The following is a 19,479-nucleotide window of genomic DNA, read 5'->3' on the forward strand; positions in this document are numbered from 1 at the left end:
TCCCTAACTTCCCAGGCAGCTAAAATCTACTAGGAGAAGAGAATCTCCAAATGTTTTGAGGTTTTGTGCATGAGGTTCATGCATAATGAACTGCGTATGGTTTTAAAACTTTTCTGTAGGAACACAGAAGTTCATAGAGATGCCTAATCCAATTCAAGCATTTTTTTTCTACAGCAGAGCCACTACCAGGTTTCTCAGAAGAAACTTGCCATAAGCAAAGTTCTCTACTGGCAGCATTTGTTTCCCTCTCTAAATAATTAGGGTTATATCCTGGAAAGCAATTGCTTGTGCTGCTTCTAAAAGAGATCTTGGCTCATGGGATATCCCTCCAGGATGGAGGGAACAAGCTTTACACCACATCAGCACTGTTTTCCTGCTTTTATCTCCCTCGGCAGACGGAACTCCCAAAATCATCTCTGCCTTCAGCGAGAAAGTGGTGAGCCCAGGAGAGCCAGTGTCCCTGATGTGCAACGTGAAGGGGACTCCCCTGCCCACCATCACCTGGACACTGGACGAGGATCCCATCGTGAAGGACGGCAGCCACCGGGTCAGCCAGATCATCACGTCCGAGGGCAACGTGGTCAGTTACCTGAACATCTCCAGCACTCAGGTCCGGGACGGGGGCGTCTATCGCTGCACTGCCAACAACTCTGCGGGAGTCGTCCTGTACCAGGCTCGAATAAACGTAAGAGGTGCTTGTCAAATCAGCTCCTCAAAAAAAAACACACATAACTCATTGTAGTGGAGAAGAAGATTGTTGCATGTGATGAGATTTTGGAATGCCAAAAAACCAACTTACTGTTTTTTTTTCCTCTCCTTTTCTTCCCCGCTGTTTTTTCCCACTCTGCCTCTCCAGCCCCATCTAGAAAGTGTATGGTATGGTTAAATGTTGGAAGAATCCTTTGGCTTGTGTCCTTTAATCTATTTTTCCTATACTCATCTCTACTAGTACACGGTCTCTTTGCTTTAGTCCTGCTGTGCATGTTTTGTTTTTTCTTTTCCTTTCTTCCTTTACTTGTTCAACATCCATTGTAATTATTCATTCAGAACTTTAGCTTGAATTTCTGACTCTACATGGCATAATGCCCATCCTCATGGGTATATATATACTTTATATACATAGCAAATAAAAAAGCTAACTGTTTCAGTGTTCTCATGTGTTAACAGGATTCTAGCTCGGTATCAGTGTTAGTATTTCACATTAATTAAATCACACTCAGCCTTTTAATTTGTAAAGCAGCGAAGATTTTATCAGGCAAGTGTTGGATAACACAAATATATACCCCCACATAATTAGTATGGATGCTGCAGGGTAAGGAAAAAACTAGAGCATAGAAAGATTAGGGAAACTGCTTAAGTAGCTCTTAAAAGGAAAAATCTGTCAAATGCTAAGGAGTGCAGTGTGAGCTGCACCCGTTCACATCTGCATATCCAGAAATAACCGCACACGTTCCCTCGAGCAAACTTCAAGAGTTCCTTTCTTCGCCTCGGCAGGGCCAGCGAGCATTCGGCCGATGAAGAACATCACAGCCATCGCTGGGAGGGACACCTACATCCACTGCAGGGTCATTGGGTACCCCTACTACTCCATCAAGTGGTACAAGAACTCCAACCTGCTGCCCTTCAACCATCGCCAAGTGGCGTTCGAGAACAACGGCACGCTGAAGCTGTCGGACGTGCAGAAGGAGGTGGACGAGGGCGAGTACACCTGCAATGTGCTGGTCCAGCCCCAGCTGTCCACCAGCCAGAGCGTGCACGTGACAGTGAAAGGTGAGGACAGCTGGGAGAAGCAGAGCCTGGCTAATTGCTGGGTCAGTTTCGGAATTGCACACGCAGGATTTTCGGATAACGAGCGGTTGGAGGAGGTTAATCCAGATTTGTGTTTATTTTTAATGATGACACAGAGTTAATCAGTCATTGTGTCTTGTTCTCTCCTGACTTTTACCCTCCCTGGCTTGCTGTTGTTGGGGGCCTTGCAGTTCAAATTTGCTATGAGCACTTTTCACTGCAACTTAATCAGGAAATTAATGGTTTGTCACACAAGTTTCACTGGTGGCTGTTTCTGTACTGGACAACAAAGTTCCAATTTTCATTAGCCAGTGACTTTCTGGCTTTTCAAACATGAGATGGGAATTTTAATGTCTGTATTTTTGCCACTAAGCAGAGACAGGAACTAAAAGCATTAACCTTGCTTTCCTCTTATTAAGTGATTATCCGAGTGCGCTTCATGCTTAGAAAGATAACACTGTAAATAAATGTGACTTGAAATTCTAATAGAATGCTTCAAATCTATTCAGATAGTCCAAAACAAGCTTGTTCAGATGGCCCTGAAAGACTTCAGAAAGAGCTTGAGAATAGTGATTTTTTACCATTGTGTCCTGACTGTTCTGACATTGGCAATGTTCAGACCTATTCATGAGGATACAAAAGACACAAAACCTGATTGCAGTAGCACCTACTTTTGAGCAATGGGGCCACTAAATACTGCACTTCATGGGAGCCTCTAGGAAGAATTGGGGTATAATTTCACTCTTCCTGAAATTATTAGAAACTTTTCCTGGGTTTGGTTTTTTGGATTTTTTTGGGGTTTTTTTTTCTTTTTTTTTTTTTTTTTTTTTTTTTTTTTTTTCCTGGAGGCAGAGGACAGGGAGGAAGGGAGAGAAGGTGAACCTTGTATCCATTCTCAGATAAGATGCAGAGAATAGTAAGGTAAAATGATTGTTACAGACACCTGATCTCTCCACTTCCTTCTGCTCTGTTAGTTTTACAATTAGCAGTCTGGAGTGATGCAATTGATTTTTTTTTTTTTTCCAAGAGTTTAGGGGATTAGCTTTAAGCCATTAGCAATGTGGACCCTGAAAGACATGACATCTCACACACCTGAGACCATCAGGGGCACTGGTCACAAGTGGCATAAAAAACTCAATGTCACTTTTTGTTTTTGTGTTTGTTGTGGTTTGCTTGACATTACAATGACATCACAGATCTGTTGATAGAGTTTAGGAACTGAATGACAAATCAGTCACTGTGTTGCTGCTGCATTGAGGCCACCATGGAAATTCTGCTTGGGAAAAGCTGCCTCTTAAATGATACCATTTTTCAAATGACTGTCAAAATGAATGTAGCCAGACAAAACAAATCCAGCAATCACAGGCATTGAGATCAAAACAATACCAGTCACTGAGAACACTAACTGGTATCCCAGGTGAAATACTGCTTTTTCTTCCACTAGGTTACAGTTTCCAACTTGACAATTCCTCCCCCAGAAAGCAGATTGCCATCTCTAGCAATTTGGGTTGAGCTGTAACTTTTGTCAATGATTTTACTTCCTTGATGGGGTTCTACCCCTTGCTCCAAGCCTTGAAAAGACACTGTAATTTGAAAATAAGGTTAATAGCCTGACCTCATCTACAAAGCCCAAAATGTCACAGGTGAGGTTTTTAGGTCAGACCTGAACAGTTCTCAATGTTCTGCTGTTGTAGCTTGAGGTCAGCAGTGCCACAGTGGATTTTATTTAACATACTAGTGGGGAGTCAAAAGTGGCCTGGTGCTTTAAAATATTATTAATGTGTTTGTGTGTGTATTGCATTTTCATTTTATGGATTCCAAAGTTAGTGGGATGAGTTTTTAAGCACAAAAGATATTTGATACCAAAAAAAAAAATACAATTTGTGGCCCAGCTTGCATACTGGAAGTTAAAAGTACTCTGAAATCTGATGTTGTAAGGGGAGTTAAAATCAATGCTCAAATACTCTTATTTACAGTTCAGCTCCTCCTACCATCAGTATGATTTTTTTTTTTTCCAGAGGAGCAGAGGAAAAATTATTGTCCATCTTCAATATAAGTCCTATGCTTTGCTCTGTTCTACTACAAGCTTTGTGGGTGACCTCAAACCAGTCACCTGAAGGATGATCCAGAATAGATGACCCTTAATGAGCAGTTCCTTAGTGGGTTTTTCCCCTCCATGTTCTGTTTTGAGGACATAATTATTAATTTCCTCTTGAGTTTATCATCCCTATCTCTGTGGTATCAGAATGTTACAGAGACAACGTGTTTATTTTCAAGAGCTACCTGGGTCACCAGGAAAAATAGCAATAAGGAACAAACGAACTCAAAATATCCACTCTTTTTTTTTTTTTGTATATTCAGTTTCAGAAGCTTACAGCTTAACTTTTCCAGTTCACCTGCCATCATGTAGCATTTATATGCTCCAAGCTCTGCTCACATCGAAAGGAAGTTGCTCCTGAGAATTCTGTTTCCTCCTTCAGAGCAGTCACATCTCCCAGCTTAGCAACCCCCTGGGAAAGGCAGATTTAAGTAATTTAATTAGCTTCATCTGACAGATCTGTGGCAAAGGTAAATGCAGAATTTGGCAGCATTTATTCTGCATTGGGCAAACAATTGGTTTTTAAAGTTGGCAGCCCTCCGCCACATTTACTTTCTACTTTCCAAATCCTCCAGCATGTGAAGCATCCTGGCTCTGTCTTGGATGAAGACTTGCTTAAAGCAGCATTTAAATAAAAACATGCAACACCATGAGTGTGCCATCAAATAAAGAGTGCTGTCCACTCTGCAGTATTTTGACATTTATAGACATCCAAATGAAAGTGAAATCAACCTTCACAAATCACAGTAATGGCCACAGATAGGAGAACAGAACATTTTTTGGCAATAATTTTAATTGAACTCCTGCCTGCCAGAGAACCTGAGTGGGGATTTCAGAGCCTTGCTGTGCATTCTCCCACCTGTCAGGCTTTGGGAAAGCCACAAACTTTGGAGCTGGGCATTTCTGTGCTATTTGACCTTAGATCCTCTACTTCTTTTCTCTGCTGATCAGAAGAATCAATAAGATACGATGTGAAATCCATTGTCCCACTTTTTAGGAATAACTGCTGCCCTCATCTGCATAGCCACCTATGCCAGAGGTCTGCAGGTTCTAAATAACACACACAGAAATGTGGCTTGTCATTTCTGCCCTGCCCTCTCCCCCCAGTTCTAGCCTTCCCTTTGTCTCTGTCCCAAAATTTGGATTTGGAAGGCAGCAGTCCCCTGAGCTGGCTGCTGGGAACTGGCAGGAAAATGTGCAGGTTTCTGCTTGGCAGATATGACTCCCATGGAATAGTGCCTGAGTCCTAACAGGGATTTTTGGAACTCAAGCCATCTTGGCATTATTGTTTTGTATTTAGACAAATGATTTGGCCAGTTCTTAGTTCTGACAAAAAGCCATGCAAACCACCCAGCCTGTAATGCACAAGTAACAGAGGGAGATTACAACTGTACTTACTTAATTTCTGTATTCCATACCTGCTGACCACTCACCTTTTCACTGTAATAATTCTTTTTCATCACCTTTTGCTTTGGCACATGTTAGGTGTAATTTTATTTGTAGCTTTTTTTTTTTTTTATAGAGTAATCTGAACCCCCTTTCCCCTGCCTCCTGCAAAGTGGGAACAGCAGTTACTGCCATCATCAGAAGTAATTGAGATTAGCCTTGCTAAGGATACTGCACACATCCTTGCCAAGAACAGAATTATTCTTAGCAGCACCTGCTTTGTGCTCTGTGTTCAGCCCAGCCCTTGTGGTTTGCCAGAGGAGTTTGCACACGTTTGCCAAAGGCAGAGGACTGTTGAAATCAGAGTTCCTAAAGAGAAGAATATTCTGTAGAAGATGCAGATTTTCTGTTCATTCCTTTGCAGAATCACCTGTCCTCTCAGTTTTCTCCAGCTCCTCCTTTCCCAAGTCCTGGCTCTTCTCCTTTTGATTACAAAATCAATCTGAACTCAAAGAGTTTATCATCTCAGCTCTCATTTCTATGCTCCCTTGTTCTCCAGACTCAAAACTACCCTTTCCCTTTGGATACTCCAACCTTTTTCCCAGCCTCCAGTTCCAATCCTCTCTACCATCCTTCAAGTTCAAGCACAGGAGTGACAAATCTTCTGATTTCTGAAATCTCACCACACTGACTTAGCCACTGAAAGATAGTGCTAGGAGTGCTCAGTGCTGCTTGGACTCTGTTTGTCACTACAAAATGTCCTCTCTACATATGATCATATGGGGGTTTTGCTTATTTATTGACTTGGTTTTGCTCAGCAAAGGTTTTTTTTTTTTGGGTTTTTTTGGGTTTTTTTTTTTTTTTTTGGTTTTTTTTTAATTTGTAAAATTGGGGCACCATTGTGATGACTTTTTATAGGTATAGCAAGAACATCTAAGGCTGGTGCCATCACCTGAACTTGACATCCACTGAAATCCTGCTAAATCCATGGGGCAGGTGTGACTTCCCACAATATCTTTTTATTTTTTTGTCATTTCTTTTATGGTATTATTGAATGAATTATGAATTTATGAATATATATTTACCATGTCTGTTTTCCCACTCTCCAACCTTATTCTTGAAAGTGGACAAAGAATTGTAGCTGAAACCTTCCAGCTGAAATGACTCAGCCTGAGGCTGACACCTGGCTGGAAAACTGCTACCCAAACAAAATCAAACTGCAAGCAAATTAAAATAGTCTTATGATGAGAAGTGTTGGCAAACGAGAAAGAGGCTATATTACCCACCCTATCTCTAATTTTCATATTTCCATTGAAAAATCCCACATTAAAGTGGAAAGATGTTAAAATAATAATAGCAGCATCCCCTTTACAGCATTTTAGTAGATCTCAAAGCATTTTAAGAACAGGAGTGAGTTATTATCTCCATTTTTTTATTATGCAATTTATAGTAATAGTTTTCCCAGCTACAGTAAAAGCCATCAGTAGTAAGTGAGGATTTTCTTGTCATCAGTCTCATGGGACACATTCTCATGTAAACAGCCTGCTGCTATTCACACTTCCCCAACAGGAATTAATTGAAAAAGAAGCCCCTGAGAGGGAAGGGTACAGCATCATTAAAATAAAAAGTGTAGTGTTCAAAAGAACTGTTTCTGATCTTGTTGAGCTTATGTATTTCATTGATTTAGAAAGGCTCTTGTATATAAAGTGAGCACCTCACCTGTTGTGAACCACTAAAAGGAATTGTACCAGCCTTGTTTCATGTTAGAATACAAGCAAACCAAACAGGGGCAACTTCTAAATAGCTTCATGTTTGCAACTGTTTGAATAGATTCTCCTCATCTTTCCTGGGAAGTGTCTAGCTTTTTTGAATATCTGAAATACTGCTGGTAAATTTGCATTGCAGATCAGTTCAGGGTGGGCTGGTTTAGGAAGCAAAAATATGTGCCGGCACAAAAGGGAAAAAACTTCATTGGAAATCTTTGCAGGGTTCTTGATGCATTCTGCTATCAATCAATCTGCTAATCTGTGCATGCTTCAGCCTGGAAGTTTGGATTATGGCAAGTGGGAGCTCAGCTTCATGCACATATCTCAGATCTTATCTGTCCCACTGACTGACTTTGCCAATAGATTCAATCAGAAACAAACTTCTGGCTTTGACCTTTATCAGATATTTCCTTCATTACACCACTTTCTGCCTTTTTTCCACTCCCCACACTATATGGCTTTGGATCCCTTCAAACTTGTCACAACTTCCTTGGGAAGAAACACTCAGATTCAAAGTGACTGAAGTTGTCACGTACAGGAATCACACCTGGGCTGTGTGGTCAGGGTGAATGAGAATGTGCCATCGTGCAAAACATCCTGGAAAATCCACTTAGGAATTCTTCTCAGGTCACATCATGGTCATGGGGAGTAGTTTTGGGGGGCAAGCAGCAGCAGAGCCTGATTTAAGGGAATGTGCACTTTGATAGGAATGTCCCAAGTGCAGAAATTCCTGCAGGTAGGACTCAAACAGGCTGATATTCTTGACAGTGTAATTTTTTTTTGCTATTTAACATACAGCAGCTTAAGGTTAGCTTTGCACCAAAATACCTGATTTACATTCTTTAAAGTCTCACCATTGTCATGTGGATGTGCTTGCTTTGCACCAGTATGTTTCTAAATATAACTAGTGTCATGACTTCACCTCTGACACTGCAGAAAATGGTCACCCAAAAATGTCTGTTAAAGTTGTTTCACCACTATCCCAGCATTCATGACAAGGAATTAGCATGCACAAATCTAAAATTTTTTTCACTTAAATCTAAACTAAAGCTCCTTGGATTTGTGCACAGTGATATCTTCTGTCTTTCTAACACAATTTCTGTCTGTGTATGGATTCATTTATTTTTGAATTATTCAAAAAATGTGACATGAGCCTTAATACCCCAATAAGTGCCTCAGTTAAGGAGTTCAATTTGTATATTATGTATGGGTTTATCAAAAGCTGGCCCTCTCCTCTCTCTTACAGTGCAGATTTGCTTAGTTAAGATTTGTAAGAAGGCATGCTTTTGCTCTTTTATTGTGTTTATTTTGTCAATTATCTTTTGGCTCTGGTGATTTGGTTGGTCTTGACTTTTTACAGTGATACCTGAGGACAAAGATCACTTTAGATCAGGTAGGGGCTGAACAAGGGCAACACCTCTGGAGCAGGTTCCAAAAATGAGGCCTTTAATTAGGAAGCACTTTACCCATGAAGGTATCAGCTTATTGCATGAAAATACTCCTGCAGCTGCTGTCTGACCTTCAAATTAAGGTTTCCTCTCTTACAAATAAATAGGACAGGGCAGGGAACTGAGCTCCCCACCCTCCCAGCTTTGCAGGGTGTTTCAGGATGATGAGGGCTTGCACTTTTCCTCTCACAAAGGAGGCTGAAAGGAGATGGTTCCATAGATGGATGAGACATGACTTAAAAGCACTTTTGGTTTCTACACAACATTTTAAATGCTCTCTCCTTATGGAGAAACTCCCACTACAGCATCAGGGAAGTCTGTGAGTGTTGGGTGGCAGGAAAGGGAAGTGGGGACTGTGATGGCTGTGAAAACTTAAAAATTGTTATACCATGGCTTGGATTTGTGCAGAGACAAAATAATTTTGTCTTTCTCACTCCCAGTGCATGAAATCTGGGGTCACACAGCTGCCCTAAGAGGCTACACAGCTTGGTGGCTGTGATTTTGCATCAGCCATAAATATTCATTGCCCAAAGTATTTTATATTGCAGACACAGCCCCTGCAAGAGTGCTGCTGCAAGAAAACCCATCAGGGAGCTGTTCATAATGATAAAGCAGGGGATGAATTTTGTTTTGCTGTGCAGAGCACCATGTTCAGCAGGCTGCTGCAGGAAACAGGAGATCTGCAGGATGCTCTGTCTTAGTGAATCATCTCAGCAGCTCCTCCCAGCAAAACTCCCATGGAACAGAGGGCAAGAAATTAAGGATGTTCCTCTGCTAATGGAGACAGCGTGGAAGCCCTCCTTGCCCTCCTTTGCAGCAGTCCCCCAGAGGTACAGAAGACCTTGCTAGGGCACAAAAACATAATTCAAATCTTCCTGTATTAGCACTAATGAGGCTGGCCCATGCTCCTCTTCTTAAATAGACACTTAATTCAAGCTCTCATCAATAAAGCATTCCCAGGACACAGCATTGGTGGCATGAAGCAGAGATTTTCACTCTTCTGCCTGTTGTAGGTAGAGAAAGAAACAGCCCTTCCATGTACACAAGCACACAGACAATTCTCTCTCTAGCTAAGATGGAACAACTTATATGTAAAATTGCATAATTTCACCAAAAAAATCAAATGCAAGTTCTGAAATCTGGTGAAAGTTAAACTATGTATAGGGAAGGCAAATGCATAAACACACTTTGAAGTGTTTTAAACAGATTTTAAATACATCTGTCCTACTGTAAATTTTCTCTCTCAAAGTACTGTATACCCCTTTTATTTTTTTAGTGCTGTTTGGCAATAGTACAGCTTTAGTGTGCAAAAAAAACCTCCTCATGTTGGTTAATCAAACTTGATATTTTCTTCTATCAGGGATATATCTCAACTTTTTACTGCAGATATTGACAGAGACAGAAAATTTGATATTTCAGAAATTATTTGCTGGAAATCATCATACATTTTTAATAAGTGGGTTTTTTTGCGGTCATTTTCTTCTTCAAACCAGCAGGAAGAAAGTTTGTCTCCTATGATAGTTCACCAGACACTTCCTTTATCAACTCAAACTGGTGAATACCATGGCTGAAATATTCTTCAATACTTCAAAGTTTTTGCAAGACTATTTTCTTTCTTCTAAATACTGATCTCAAATTACAGACTGGCTTTTAAAATAAGCTCCTTGTCAGGACTGCAAGCTGCTGCAGGTTGAATACAAATTATATTTTATGAAGCAGAAATGTTGGTTTCCTCTGTAGCTTAAAAACCTGAGGAGAAGGAAAATGTGCTGCCTAAAAATATTTCAGCCAATTTCTGAAATACTCTGCAGGCTGCTACTTATATTTTAGAGCTGGTAAATACAGCCTTGCAAATCAATATTTTCTGAAAAGCACTTCAATGTCACTTAATGATTTTCCTCCCTGTTTTCTTCATCAGGAAGATGGAGAGTGAAGATGCACATTATAATCCTTGGGCAATATTTTCTCTGACTTTTGATATCATTTTGTCTGTGAAAGATTGGCTCAAATTTGTTACACACTCAGCAGAAAATACAGAAGTAATTTTCCACCCTCTTGTGAATTTTAGCATATTTTTCAGTAATGATGTCTGAAACGAAGGAAAGGGCTTGGGCAGAAATGTGCTGGGCACCACAGCAGGGGGAGGACTTGGCATTTAGCAGGTATTTACACTCATCAAGGGGAAAATTTATGGCAAAACCTTTTGAAAGATACACTCAGTTAATTTCTCATTCCCATTCATATTACGAGCTGCTTGTCAATAAATGCTAAGAGAAAAATTTTCTGCTGATGTGCAAAGAATCTAAGGCCTCTCATATGAATAAATTAGCTGGGCTAAGGCAATTCCAAGAGGCTGCAGATATTTTGCCTCACTTTGTGACAACAAAAGTCCCCAAGTGAACAAGCAGTGCTCAAAGTTCAAATAAACACAGTAATTTCTACCAAGTTTCCTTTTTCTCAAAGCCTGGTCTACCAGATTTTCAGAATGCCAAAGGACAGGTTTTAGCAATTAGAGAGAAGCCAGGAAAAAGTCTTACAGCCTTAGAATGAGAAAAATGGATGGCAGTGGCACTTTTCCCAAAACTTACAGTGAGACACTCTGGGCAGAAGCCAGTGAAGGCCTGAGAGGATGAATTGTGTTGTCCTGTCCCTGAAGTCACCTCTCTATGGCAGCTGAGCATGGTCATAACTTCCCCTCATCAAATGGCACCGTGGCTGTGCTGGAAACTGTGGAGTTAATACCAGATTTGTGTATTTGTGTGTCAGCCTCTTGCACCGTGAGCTGAACAGGCCCGAGAATCTGAACATGGCTTTGAACAAAGCCTCAGGCCTTGGTGGGGCTGTAATCATGGAATTACAGATCACAGGATGGTTTGGGCTGGAAGGGACCTGAAACATCATCCAGTGGCACCCCTGCCATGGCAGGGACACCTTCCACTGTCCCAGTGCTCCAACCCCAGTGTCCAACCTGGAACTGAACATTCCAGGGATCCAGGGGCAGCCACAGCTGCTCTGGGCACCCTGTGCCTCTCTGGGAATTATTCCTCACAGGGAACCATTTCTTTCCAATATCTACTTTAACCCCATTCTCATTTAGAAGCCATTCCCTGTGCCCTGTCCCTCCATCCCTTGGGAATTGTCTCTCTCCATGTTTCCTGCAGCTCCTTCAGGCCCTGCAAGGCCACACTGAGCTCAGCCAAAGCTTCTCCTGTGCAGGTGAACAATCCCAGCTGTGCCAGCCTTTCCTGCCAGCAGAGCTGCTCCATCCTCTGCTCATCCTGCTGCCTCCTCTGGGCTCTGCAGCAGCTCCAGCTCCTCCCTGGGCTGGGGCAGGGCTGGGGCAGCTCTGCAGGTGGGGTCACACCTGAGCAGGGCACAGGGACACAATCACTTCCCTTGACCTTCTGGCCATGCTTGATGAACTTTCTTAGTCCTAGTGGACAACCCAACATATGGAACAAAGGAAATTCCTGGAGCTGACACAGTGGTCACCAACACTTGTCCCTGCATCCCAGAAATTGGACACTGGCAGAGGAGGGAAAATGCTGCTGGGGAAGTCCATGTTCACACACTGCAACCACTTGAGAGATTTTTATTCTGCTTCAATTCTGAGGAAACCACAACCTTAGAATTTCTGAAGGGAAAAAGGACAAAAGAAATACAATTAGATAAAGCCACCAACTCCATTTTCTTCTGGAGTCCAAACATATCGATCACTATAAATGTTCTGCTCTGGATATCCTTCCATCTTTCCTGTTCAAACCTAGTACAGATTATGTGTAAGTGATCTCCCAGGCAATAGAAAATGCACTTCTATATCTGAGGTACATAACCTTTTGGAACCTTGTCTTTTGATAAATCAGTGTTTGAGTGCTGCTTGCAAAGTTGGTTGTGCAGCCCTTTCAGGAGTGATTGATAAAAACCTGAGATCAGTGCCATGGCTGTTTGAATGCTTCCCTGAGAAGGGCAGAAGACTTTGATTCCTTCATCTGGACAATTATTTGAGTCTCAATTTACCAATTTCTTAGTAAACATCCCAACCACAACCCAAAGAAAACATGGCAGCCCGATAATTTTTTCTATGTTTATTTAATCTAACTGTTTCATTAGTTTTCTTTAAAATACCTGAAAAGAAAATAATTTTAAGAAGTAGAAATCTTTACTTTGGTAGAAAATATGGTAATTTCCTTCATGTTTTTTGGTTCAGACAGAGAATAATATGGAAAAGCAAAAAAAAAAAAGGAAAGAAAAAAATATTTTTCAGGCCAAATATGCTTAGCAGGAATTAAATGCCAACTTGAACATTTGTGCCTTGTACCATCCCTGTGATTAGAAACCAGTTTTACCTTCGTTTGCTGTTCTACAAGCACTGTACATGCTTTCCCTTCCTGCAATCTTAATGAGAATTGTGACTTGAAACATTAGGAAAGAAATGCTGGAGCCTCTTCCAGGTCTATTCCATGACTTTTAAGCAAGGCCCTTGCACCAGATCCTGAAAGCTGCTGAAAGACCTTGAAATTGCTCTTCCTGGCACTGTTGGCAGCTCTGGAGAGGCTCAAGCTGGTGGTGCTGTGATTTCTGGAAGAGCTGCTTGGTCCTCTTGCCAGTGAGGTCAGGTGTCTCTAGAAGACAGCACTTCCCCTGCTTGTCATCTTTGCTTTTGCACTGGGTGGCCAAGAAATGACAAGGTGTTTTCAAAAATGTGATTTTTTTTTTTTTTCCTTTCTCCTGCTAAACAATGGTTTATGGCTGTCAGAGGTGTAGATTCTGCACATCCTGATGCCTTGTTGGGACAACCTAAAAACAGAGGCCAGACAAAATTAAAGTTATTAAAAGCAGTTATAATTGTTAAAGGGCCTACAGTTACATTTAGGGCAGACAAAACCCCCAGGGTTACACCCAAAATGGATAATGGGTCACGGATTTTCACACTTTTATAAGTTTGGTCCATTTTCATATTGAGGGTTAATCTTCCAATTACAGCTTCAGGTAGTGAAGTCATTTACCCCCAGTTTGGTCCCCCTCAACCCACTTTTATTTATATTTCTCAGGGCCTGAGGCAGTAAGGTGTCCTTGATTTCCAGGCCTGGGGAGAAATTGTGTTGTCTGACCAAGATGAGAAAGTGGCAGCTAACACTCTGTATGGAGTTTAGAGTTATGCACTGAAGAATTGCAGGATTACAAATATATGTGTTATGGTATTCCAATGCAAAACCAGTGAGAGTCTCCAAGTCAGAAATACAATTTAACAGGAAAAAAGAAAGACAAAATACATGCACTAGTACAAAAGAAAAATCACTGACAGAGTCAGAATACAACTTGACACTCTGCTAGTTAGGGTGGTGGTAGCAGCCCAGATGAAGGGGTCTTGTTGAAGCAGTGATCCTGTAGAAATCTTGGCAGTGATCCTGGTAGTTTTTGTCTTTTGGAAATCAGAGGGTAAGGGCTGCTTTGGTGTTCCAAATCTTAGTTTTTATCTAGGTAGGAAATGTTTGGCTCCTCCCACTGGCTGGAGCATCTCCCAATGGGATGATAAAATTTTTTCAGTCATGCACTGGGACTCAATGGCCCATTAGCAGGAGATATCTCCTGGAGGGAGGATGGGTCATGGCAAAGATTAAGCACATTGCCCCATCTGGTTTTAACAGATGGCCCATTAGCAGAGGATACCTCCACAGATATAAGAATCACTGCCCCACCTGGTTTCAGCAGATGGTGATAGAATACAGACTTTTGGGCACATCTTTATGTTATAACCTAGGACAAAATTAAAAACAAATCCTAAATTCTAAGGCATCAATCCCACACTGCACATCTGCCCCGTTATGTTATTTCCATAAACAAGGCAGTGACTTCAACATCTCTGTCTTTCTCTCTCTCCTCCCAGTCCCTCCTTTCATCCAGCCTTTCGAGTTCCCTCGTTTCTCCATCGGGCAGAGGGTGTTCATCCCCTGCGTGGTGGTCTCGGGGGACCTGCCCATCACCATCACCTGGCAGAAGGACGGGCGCCCCATCCCCGCCAGCCTGGGCGTCACCATCGACAACATCGACTTCACCAGCTCCCTGAGGATCTCCAACCTCTCCCTGATGCACAACGGGAATTACACCTGCATAGCCAGGAACGACGCGGCAGCCGTGGAGCACCAGAGCCAGTTAATCGTCAGAGGTAAGGAGGGTTCCAGGTCAGCAGGACTGGGTGTTTTGTGATGGCATCTCTTTGATGGGAAGTGTGAAAAAGAGGGTGTTGGGAAGGATGAATCAGGAAAACCTTATAAATATGATTGCCTAGCAAAAGATTTTGAGAATATGGAAACCATCAGTGAGATTGAAATGAAAGCCCTCTTTGAGATACCAAACCTTAGTTACTAAATAACTAGAAGACAATAGGATGGCTGGCCAAAAGTAATCCCTTCTTGATAGAACAATGCCTTCTGCTGGAGAGCAGCTCCAAAGGTCAGACAAGACCCTGCTAGCTTGGCAGAAGGGGTCCAAAGAGTAGTTTTTAGGTTTTAAAGTATAACACATTATGGTAATGTAATGATTCTAATAGGCTGTATGTAAATGCTATAGGATTTGTATCTCATATTAGATTGGCTAGAGGAAATTAGAATATTCAGCACAGAAGATGATTTATTGATTATAAAGGGGAAAATCACTCTCTCTTACTTCCCTCTCTTACTGCTCTCTTACCTCCCAGAACTCTTACTACCCTCACTCTCTCTCTGCCCTGCTCTGAGCTGCAGCTGGCAGCTCCCAGTTAAGCCCTTTTTACCCAGCCCTGTGCAATAAACCACAAGTGTCAGGAGCTGGTTTATAGAGATCTCTGTGTCTGTCATGCCCATCCTGACCACTGTCACATCCTACAGTCTCCTCCAGGTGTGGGTTCTTTCTCTTCTCACTGGTCCCTCTGGCTAGCTCTGGACCAGAGAAAAGCGAAGAACCCACATGGACAATGGTAAAAGTCAAGGAGGCTCCTTTTCCTGGGATACAGTCCACAGTTTATTCCTGAACAGGTTCCAAGGAAAAGAGAGAGTGAGAGAAGACGGAGGGGGAATTTTAAACCCGGGGCAAGAGGAGAGGAAAAACTGAACCGTTACCAGTGAGATCCCACCAGTGGGGAGGGGCAAAGGGAGCACTGAACCAACTCCATAAACTCAGGAGGGAATACAGAACAAACCATTTAGTGCAATGCAAACCGTAATTTAGTGAAATACAACAAGAGGGGAATGTGGTAATCCCTTCCCTCTGTGACACAGAGAGCAATGAGGCACAGAAAGTAAAGTGATTTTCCTATCTGAAAGACTTGAAGCTATTGAAAAACCCTGGAGTGTATGGGGTGGGTGGGGAAGCTGCAGGAAAATCTTGTGATTGGGATCAAGCCTTTGAAATGGTATCAAATCTGCTATTGCTTTAGTCTGATTATACCCATTTTTTTATTTAGACCACTCTCTCCTACAACATTATGTCAGTAAAAAAGCAGAACATTGATGTTGATTTTGTGGGGAAAGGACTCTGCTGTTACCTTGTTCTTTTCCTGGTTTGTTTTTATCATGCAATTAGCAGGATTCATGCCTTCATGATGACTTCACAACATTCTGCCTTGGAATAGATGTGAATATACATTCAGTAAGCAAATATTTTATGTGGAGAAAACCTTTCTAGTCACAAATTAGCCAAATTATCCAGAGATTATTCCTTGTGATGTATTTTCAAACTTACTGTGCACAAGTTCAACAAAAGCAGATTGCTTCCTTTTTTTCTGGGAGTTTTTCAAATTGTTTAAAAATTTTATTTTTAAAAACTGAGTCAGACTCTTCCCTTTGCATCATCTTCTTCTTGCTACCAAGCCATTGAGCTTCTCAGAGAAAGAATAATCCTACAAGGAACCTCAGTAATTTCTGTCTGCTGCACATGGCTACATTTTATTTTCTCTCCTGTAAGATTGCCAAGATAAACCTTAAAATCTTAATGGGGCTTTTGCAATCTTTCCCAGGTTTTTTTTTCCCACCCCAAATTCTGAAGAACTCTTTTAAGTCAAATATTCCCAGTTTCCTAATGCTGTCTTTAAGAAATTATTCCCTGTTTTTCCAATATGCTTACTTTTTAATGCTAGTATTCCCAAAACTCAGTGGTAAACAAATCCATTACTTTTCCAGTAGTTTTGATATAAATATTTCATTATTATTTTTAAATTTCTCTGATTTTAATCTTTCTTAAGATTATTTAGTACAGGTGTCTATTACTTACCTTATTTATTTAGTATTCTTAAATGAAGTAGTCTAATTAACTTCATGCATTTAATTATTCTAAACTTTTTTGCTAGATTTTAACCCTATTTTTCACTTCAATCATGAGAGATTTTCCTCACCTCTATTTCTGGATAAGGGGAGGTTGAAAACCTCACATCACTGTCTGATCTGTCCTGCTCAGAAATGCTGCACCTAAAACCAGCTGGGATTTTTCCTGGTTTTCAGCTGTAATTCAGCTCTGGAGGTGATGAGAATGAATCTGCAGCAACCCTGTGTGGGTTCCTACAGGCATTTCTCACACCCAGGGTGGTTTTACCACCTGAAACAGGTTCCCTGCCAGCACTGTCTGTCCTCACCAGCACTGAGACCCATGGGTGCAGGGATTCCTGCTCTGTGCAGGGATTCCTGCTCTGTGCAGGGATTTCTGCCCTGTCCCCCCTCATGGGGACAAGCCCTGCAGTGCCCTCACTTCTCCTGGCTTTGCCTGAACTGCACTTTCCCTGTCTCCTGCTGTCTGTGGGTGATTCCTCCCCTGACCTCTGTTCCCAGGACACATCAGCCTCTTTCTGCCTTTTCAGGCATTAATCAGTTTTGCCTTCTTGTCCAGCAGAGGAGGTTTGGGGAGCCCTTCACTTGTCCCTCACCCCAACACTTCCATTTTCACCTCCATTTCCCCCTCATGATTTCTGCTCCAATTACACCTCCTGAGGAGGGCTCTGCTCATAAACCCATGGGCATGATAGAGAGGAGCTTTCCACTCCCTGATACCCAAGGGCTTGGAGAGCAATTCTGGATCCTGCCATTTTTTAGGAAGGCTACATCATGTTCCCTTCTTGCCTATCTTTCTACCCACATAATGCTCTGCATAGGCTCCTTAAATCCTCTCCTCTCTCTCACTGTCACTTTAAATGATAATGTTTTAATCAGTTTTGGATGTGCTTCTGAGATAAGAGCTCTCACTCAGAGGAAAAGGTAAAAATACAAGATCATGTCTGACCTGAATTCTCTGCCAAAACCTCTTTCCCTCATACTGAACTGCTTCAGGTGCCTCACCCCACAGAGGTCAGAGCTCAAACAGCCACCCAAGAGTCACTGTGATCACTCCTCCTCTGCATCCAACCTGACCTGTCCACATTTCAATTAATGCCTGTTTATTCTCCAGGCTTTCTGATCCCTCCTCATCTTTTGGTTCATAAGTGCTGTATAACTGAAACACTTTATTTTTCTAAATAATCTAAGTAGTTTATCTCCAAATACAGGGAGAAGAAGTGGTGCTTTAACTCCTCTTGTTTCTAATCCCCATTTTTTGGAGGGTTTCTCAGCAGTGTGCTTTAAACTCAGGTGTTGGCAATCTTAAATGCTGGAAGATGTGTTCTGGGAAAATCTTATTTATGTGCACACTGTGCATTTTGATATGAGAACAGACAGTGAATGGGAAAGGAAAATTGCATAAAATATGACTGTTACTCACCTAATTCCTTTTTCCTTATTTAGACTGTCCTTTTATTCATTCCAAAAGTAGACATTAAAACAGTGCAGGCCATCATGTTTCCAAACTAAATGGAAATCCACATAATTTTATGGGTAGGACTAAAGGTAGTATCTAAAGACAAGACATTGCTAAGGTGAATGAAGAAACACAGGCCAACTGCTCATTGCTTCATTTGAATTATTAGTTAACACACAGACTTCTGCATATTACACACACAAATATAAATCCATCATCTTTACATCTTCATATACTTTCTTTTCAATATTTTCTGTCAGATCACTTAGATCTGTGTTTCTCTCCACAAATTATTGGCTAATTTTAGACTAATTGTAAGAGGGGAAAACACCTCCAGTGGAGCTGAGCTCTGCAAACTTCATATTAAGAAGTGATTGGTAAGAAGCATTGGGTGCAATTCCAGAGAATCTAAACAGGCAAAACCTTCTGCCAACACTAGAATTGTTCCAACTGGGATCTTTCAAACATGAGACACAAATCCACAGAAAAGCAGGCTTGATTAGTCCCAGTGTTTATGGAATACCTTTGAAAGCTCAGTAGGAAGTGGAGGTGAGTGAGGACACGGCTTTCCTTCTCAAAATCTTAAGCTCTGTCAGATCCTGGTCTGCAGATCTTCTGGAAATGCATTAAAAATTTGGCAGCTAGAAGGGCTTCTCAAAACCTCATAAATTATTATTATTATTACTGTTGTTACTGTTATTATTTATTTCTTGGCACACACTTGGTTTGCTAGTCATGCTAATAAGGAGAAGGAAAGGATAGGATGCTGTCATGAGAGCCATAGATAGAAATGAGGAAAATATCTTCTCTGTCAACTACTTAAATCATCACAAGGAATTAATCAAGACTTTACTCATTAAGGCTGTCGTCAAAGAGTGATTAAAAATCTATATACACTTTATCATGTGTTATTCATTTCTGTAGAGTTTCCTAAAATGAAGTGCTCATGAAATAAAAAAGCAGTGAAAAGAATTCTAATGAGTAACAAAAAAGAAAATCTGATAAATGTATTATGAGTTCAAAATTTTTCTGATACTACTAGGAAAGGGAATTCAAAGATAGTAGCAGATTCATAAATCATGATTTTATATCTGCTGTTAGTGAACACATCATAAATTAAAATTGAGATAAGGTCTTTAGACACCTAATAAGCCCCCATAATGCATTTAGTGCATTAGATGTGTTTTCATTTTGCACTTGCCAGGCGTGTTTAATATAATTAGATAGTTAGGCACCC

General features: G+C 41.2%; 1 protein-coding gene across 2 annotated transcripts in view; it reads left to right on the forward strand.

Annotated features, from left to right (window-relative positions):
* DSCAM (DS cell adhesion molecule) overlaps positions 1-19,479 on the forward strand; it is a 454,596-nt gene that overhangs the window by 261,673 nt on the left and 173,444 nt on the right. The window contains exons 7-9 of one of the 2 annotated variants that reach the window (XM_079312259.1): positions 396-692; positions 1,495-1,770; positions 14,374-14,652. In XM_079312259.1, the coding sequence (XP_079168385.1) occupies positions 396-692; positions 1,495-1,770; positions 14,374-14,652 (852 nt within the window). The remainder of the gene's footprint in view (positions 1-395; positions 693-1,494; positions 1,771-14,373; positions 14,653-19,479) is intronic. The other variant, XM_079312260.1, reaches the window with a different exon arrangement.

This window comes from Erithacus rubecula, assembly GCF_903797595.1.
Source record: "Erithacus rubecula genome assembly, chromosome: 1".
Taxonomy (NCBI): Eukaryota; Metazoa; Chordata; class Aves; order Passeriformes; family Muscicapidae; genus Erithacus; species Erithacus rubecula.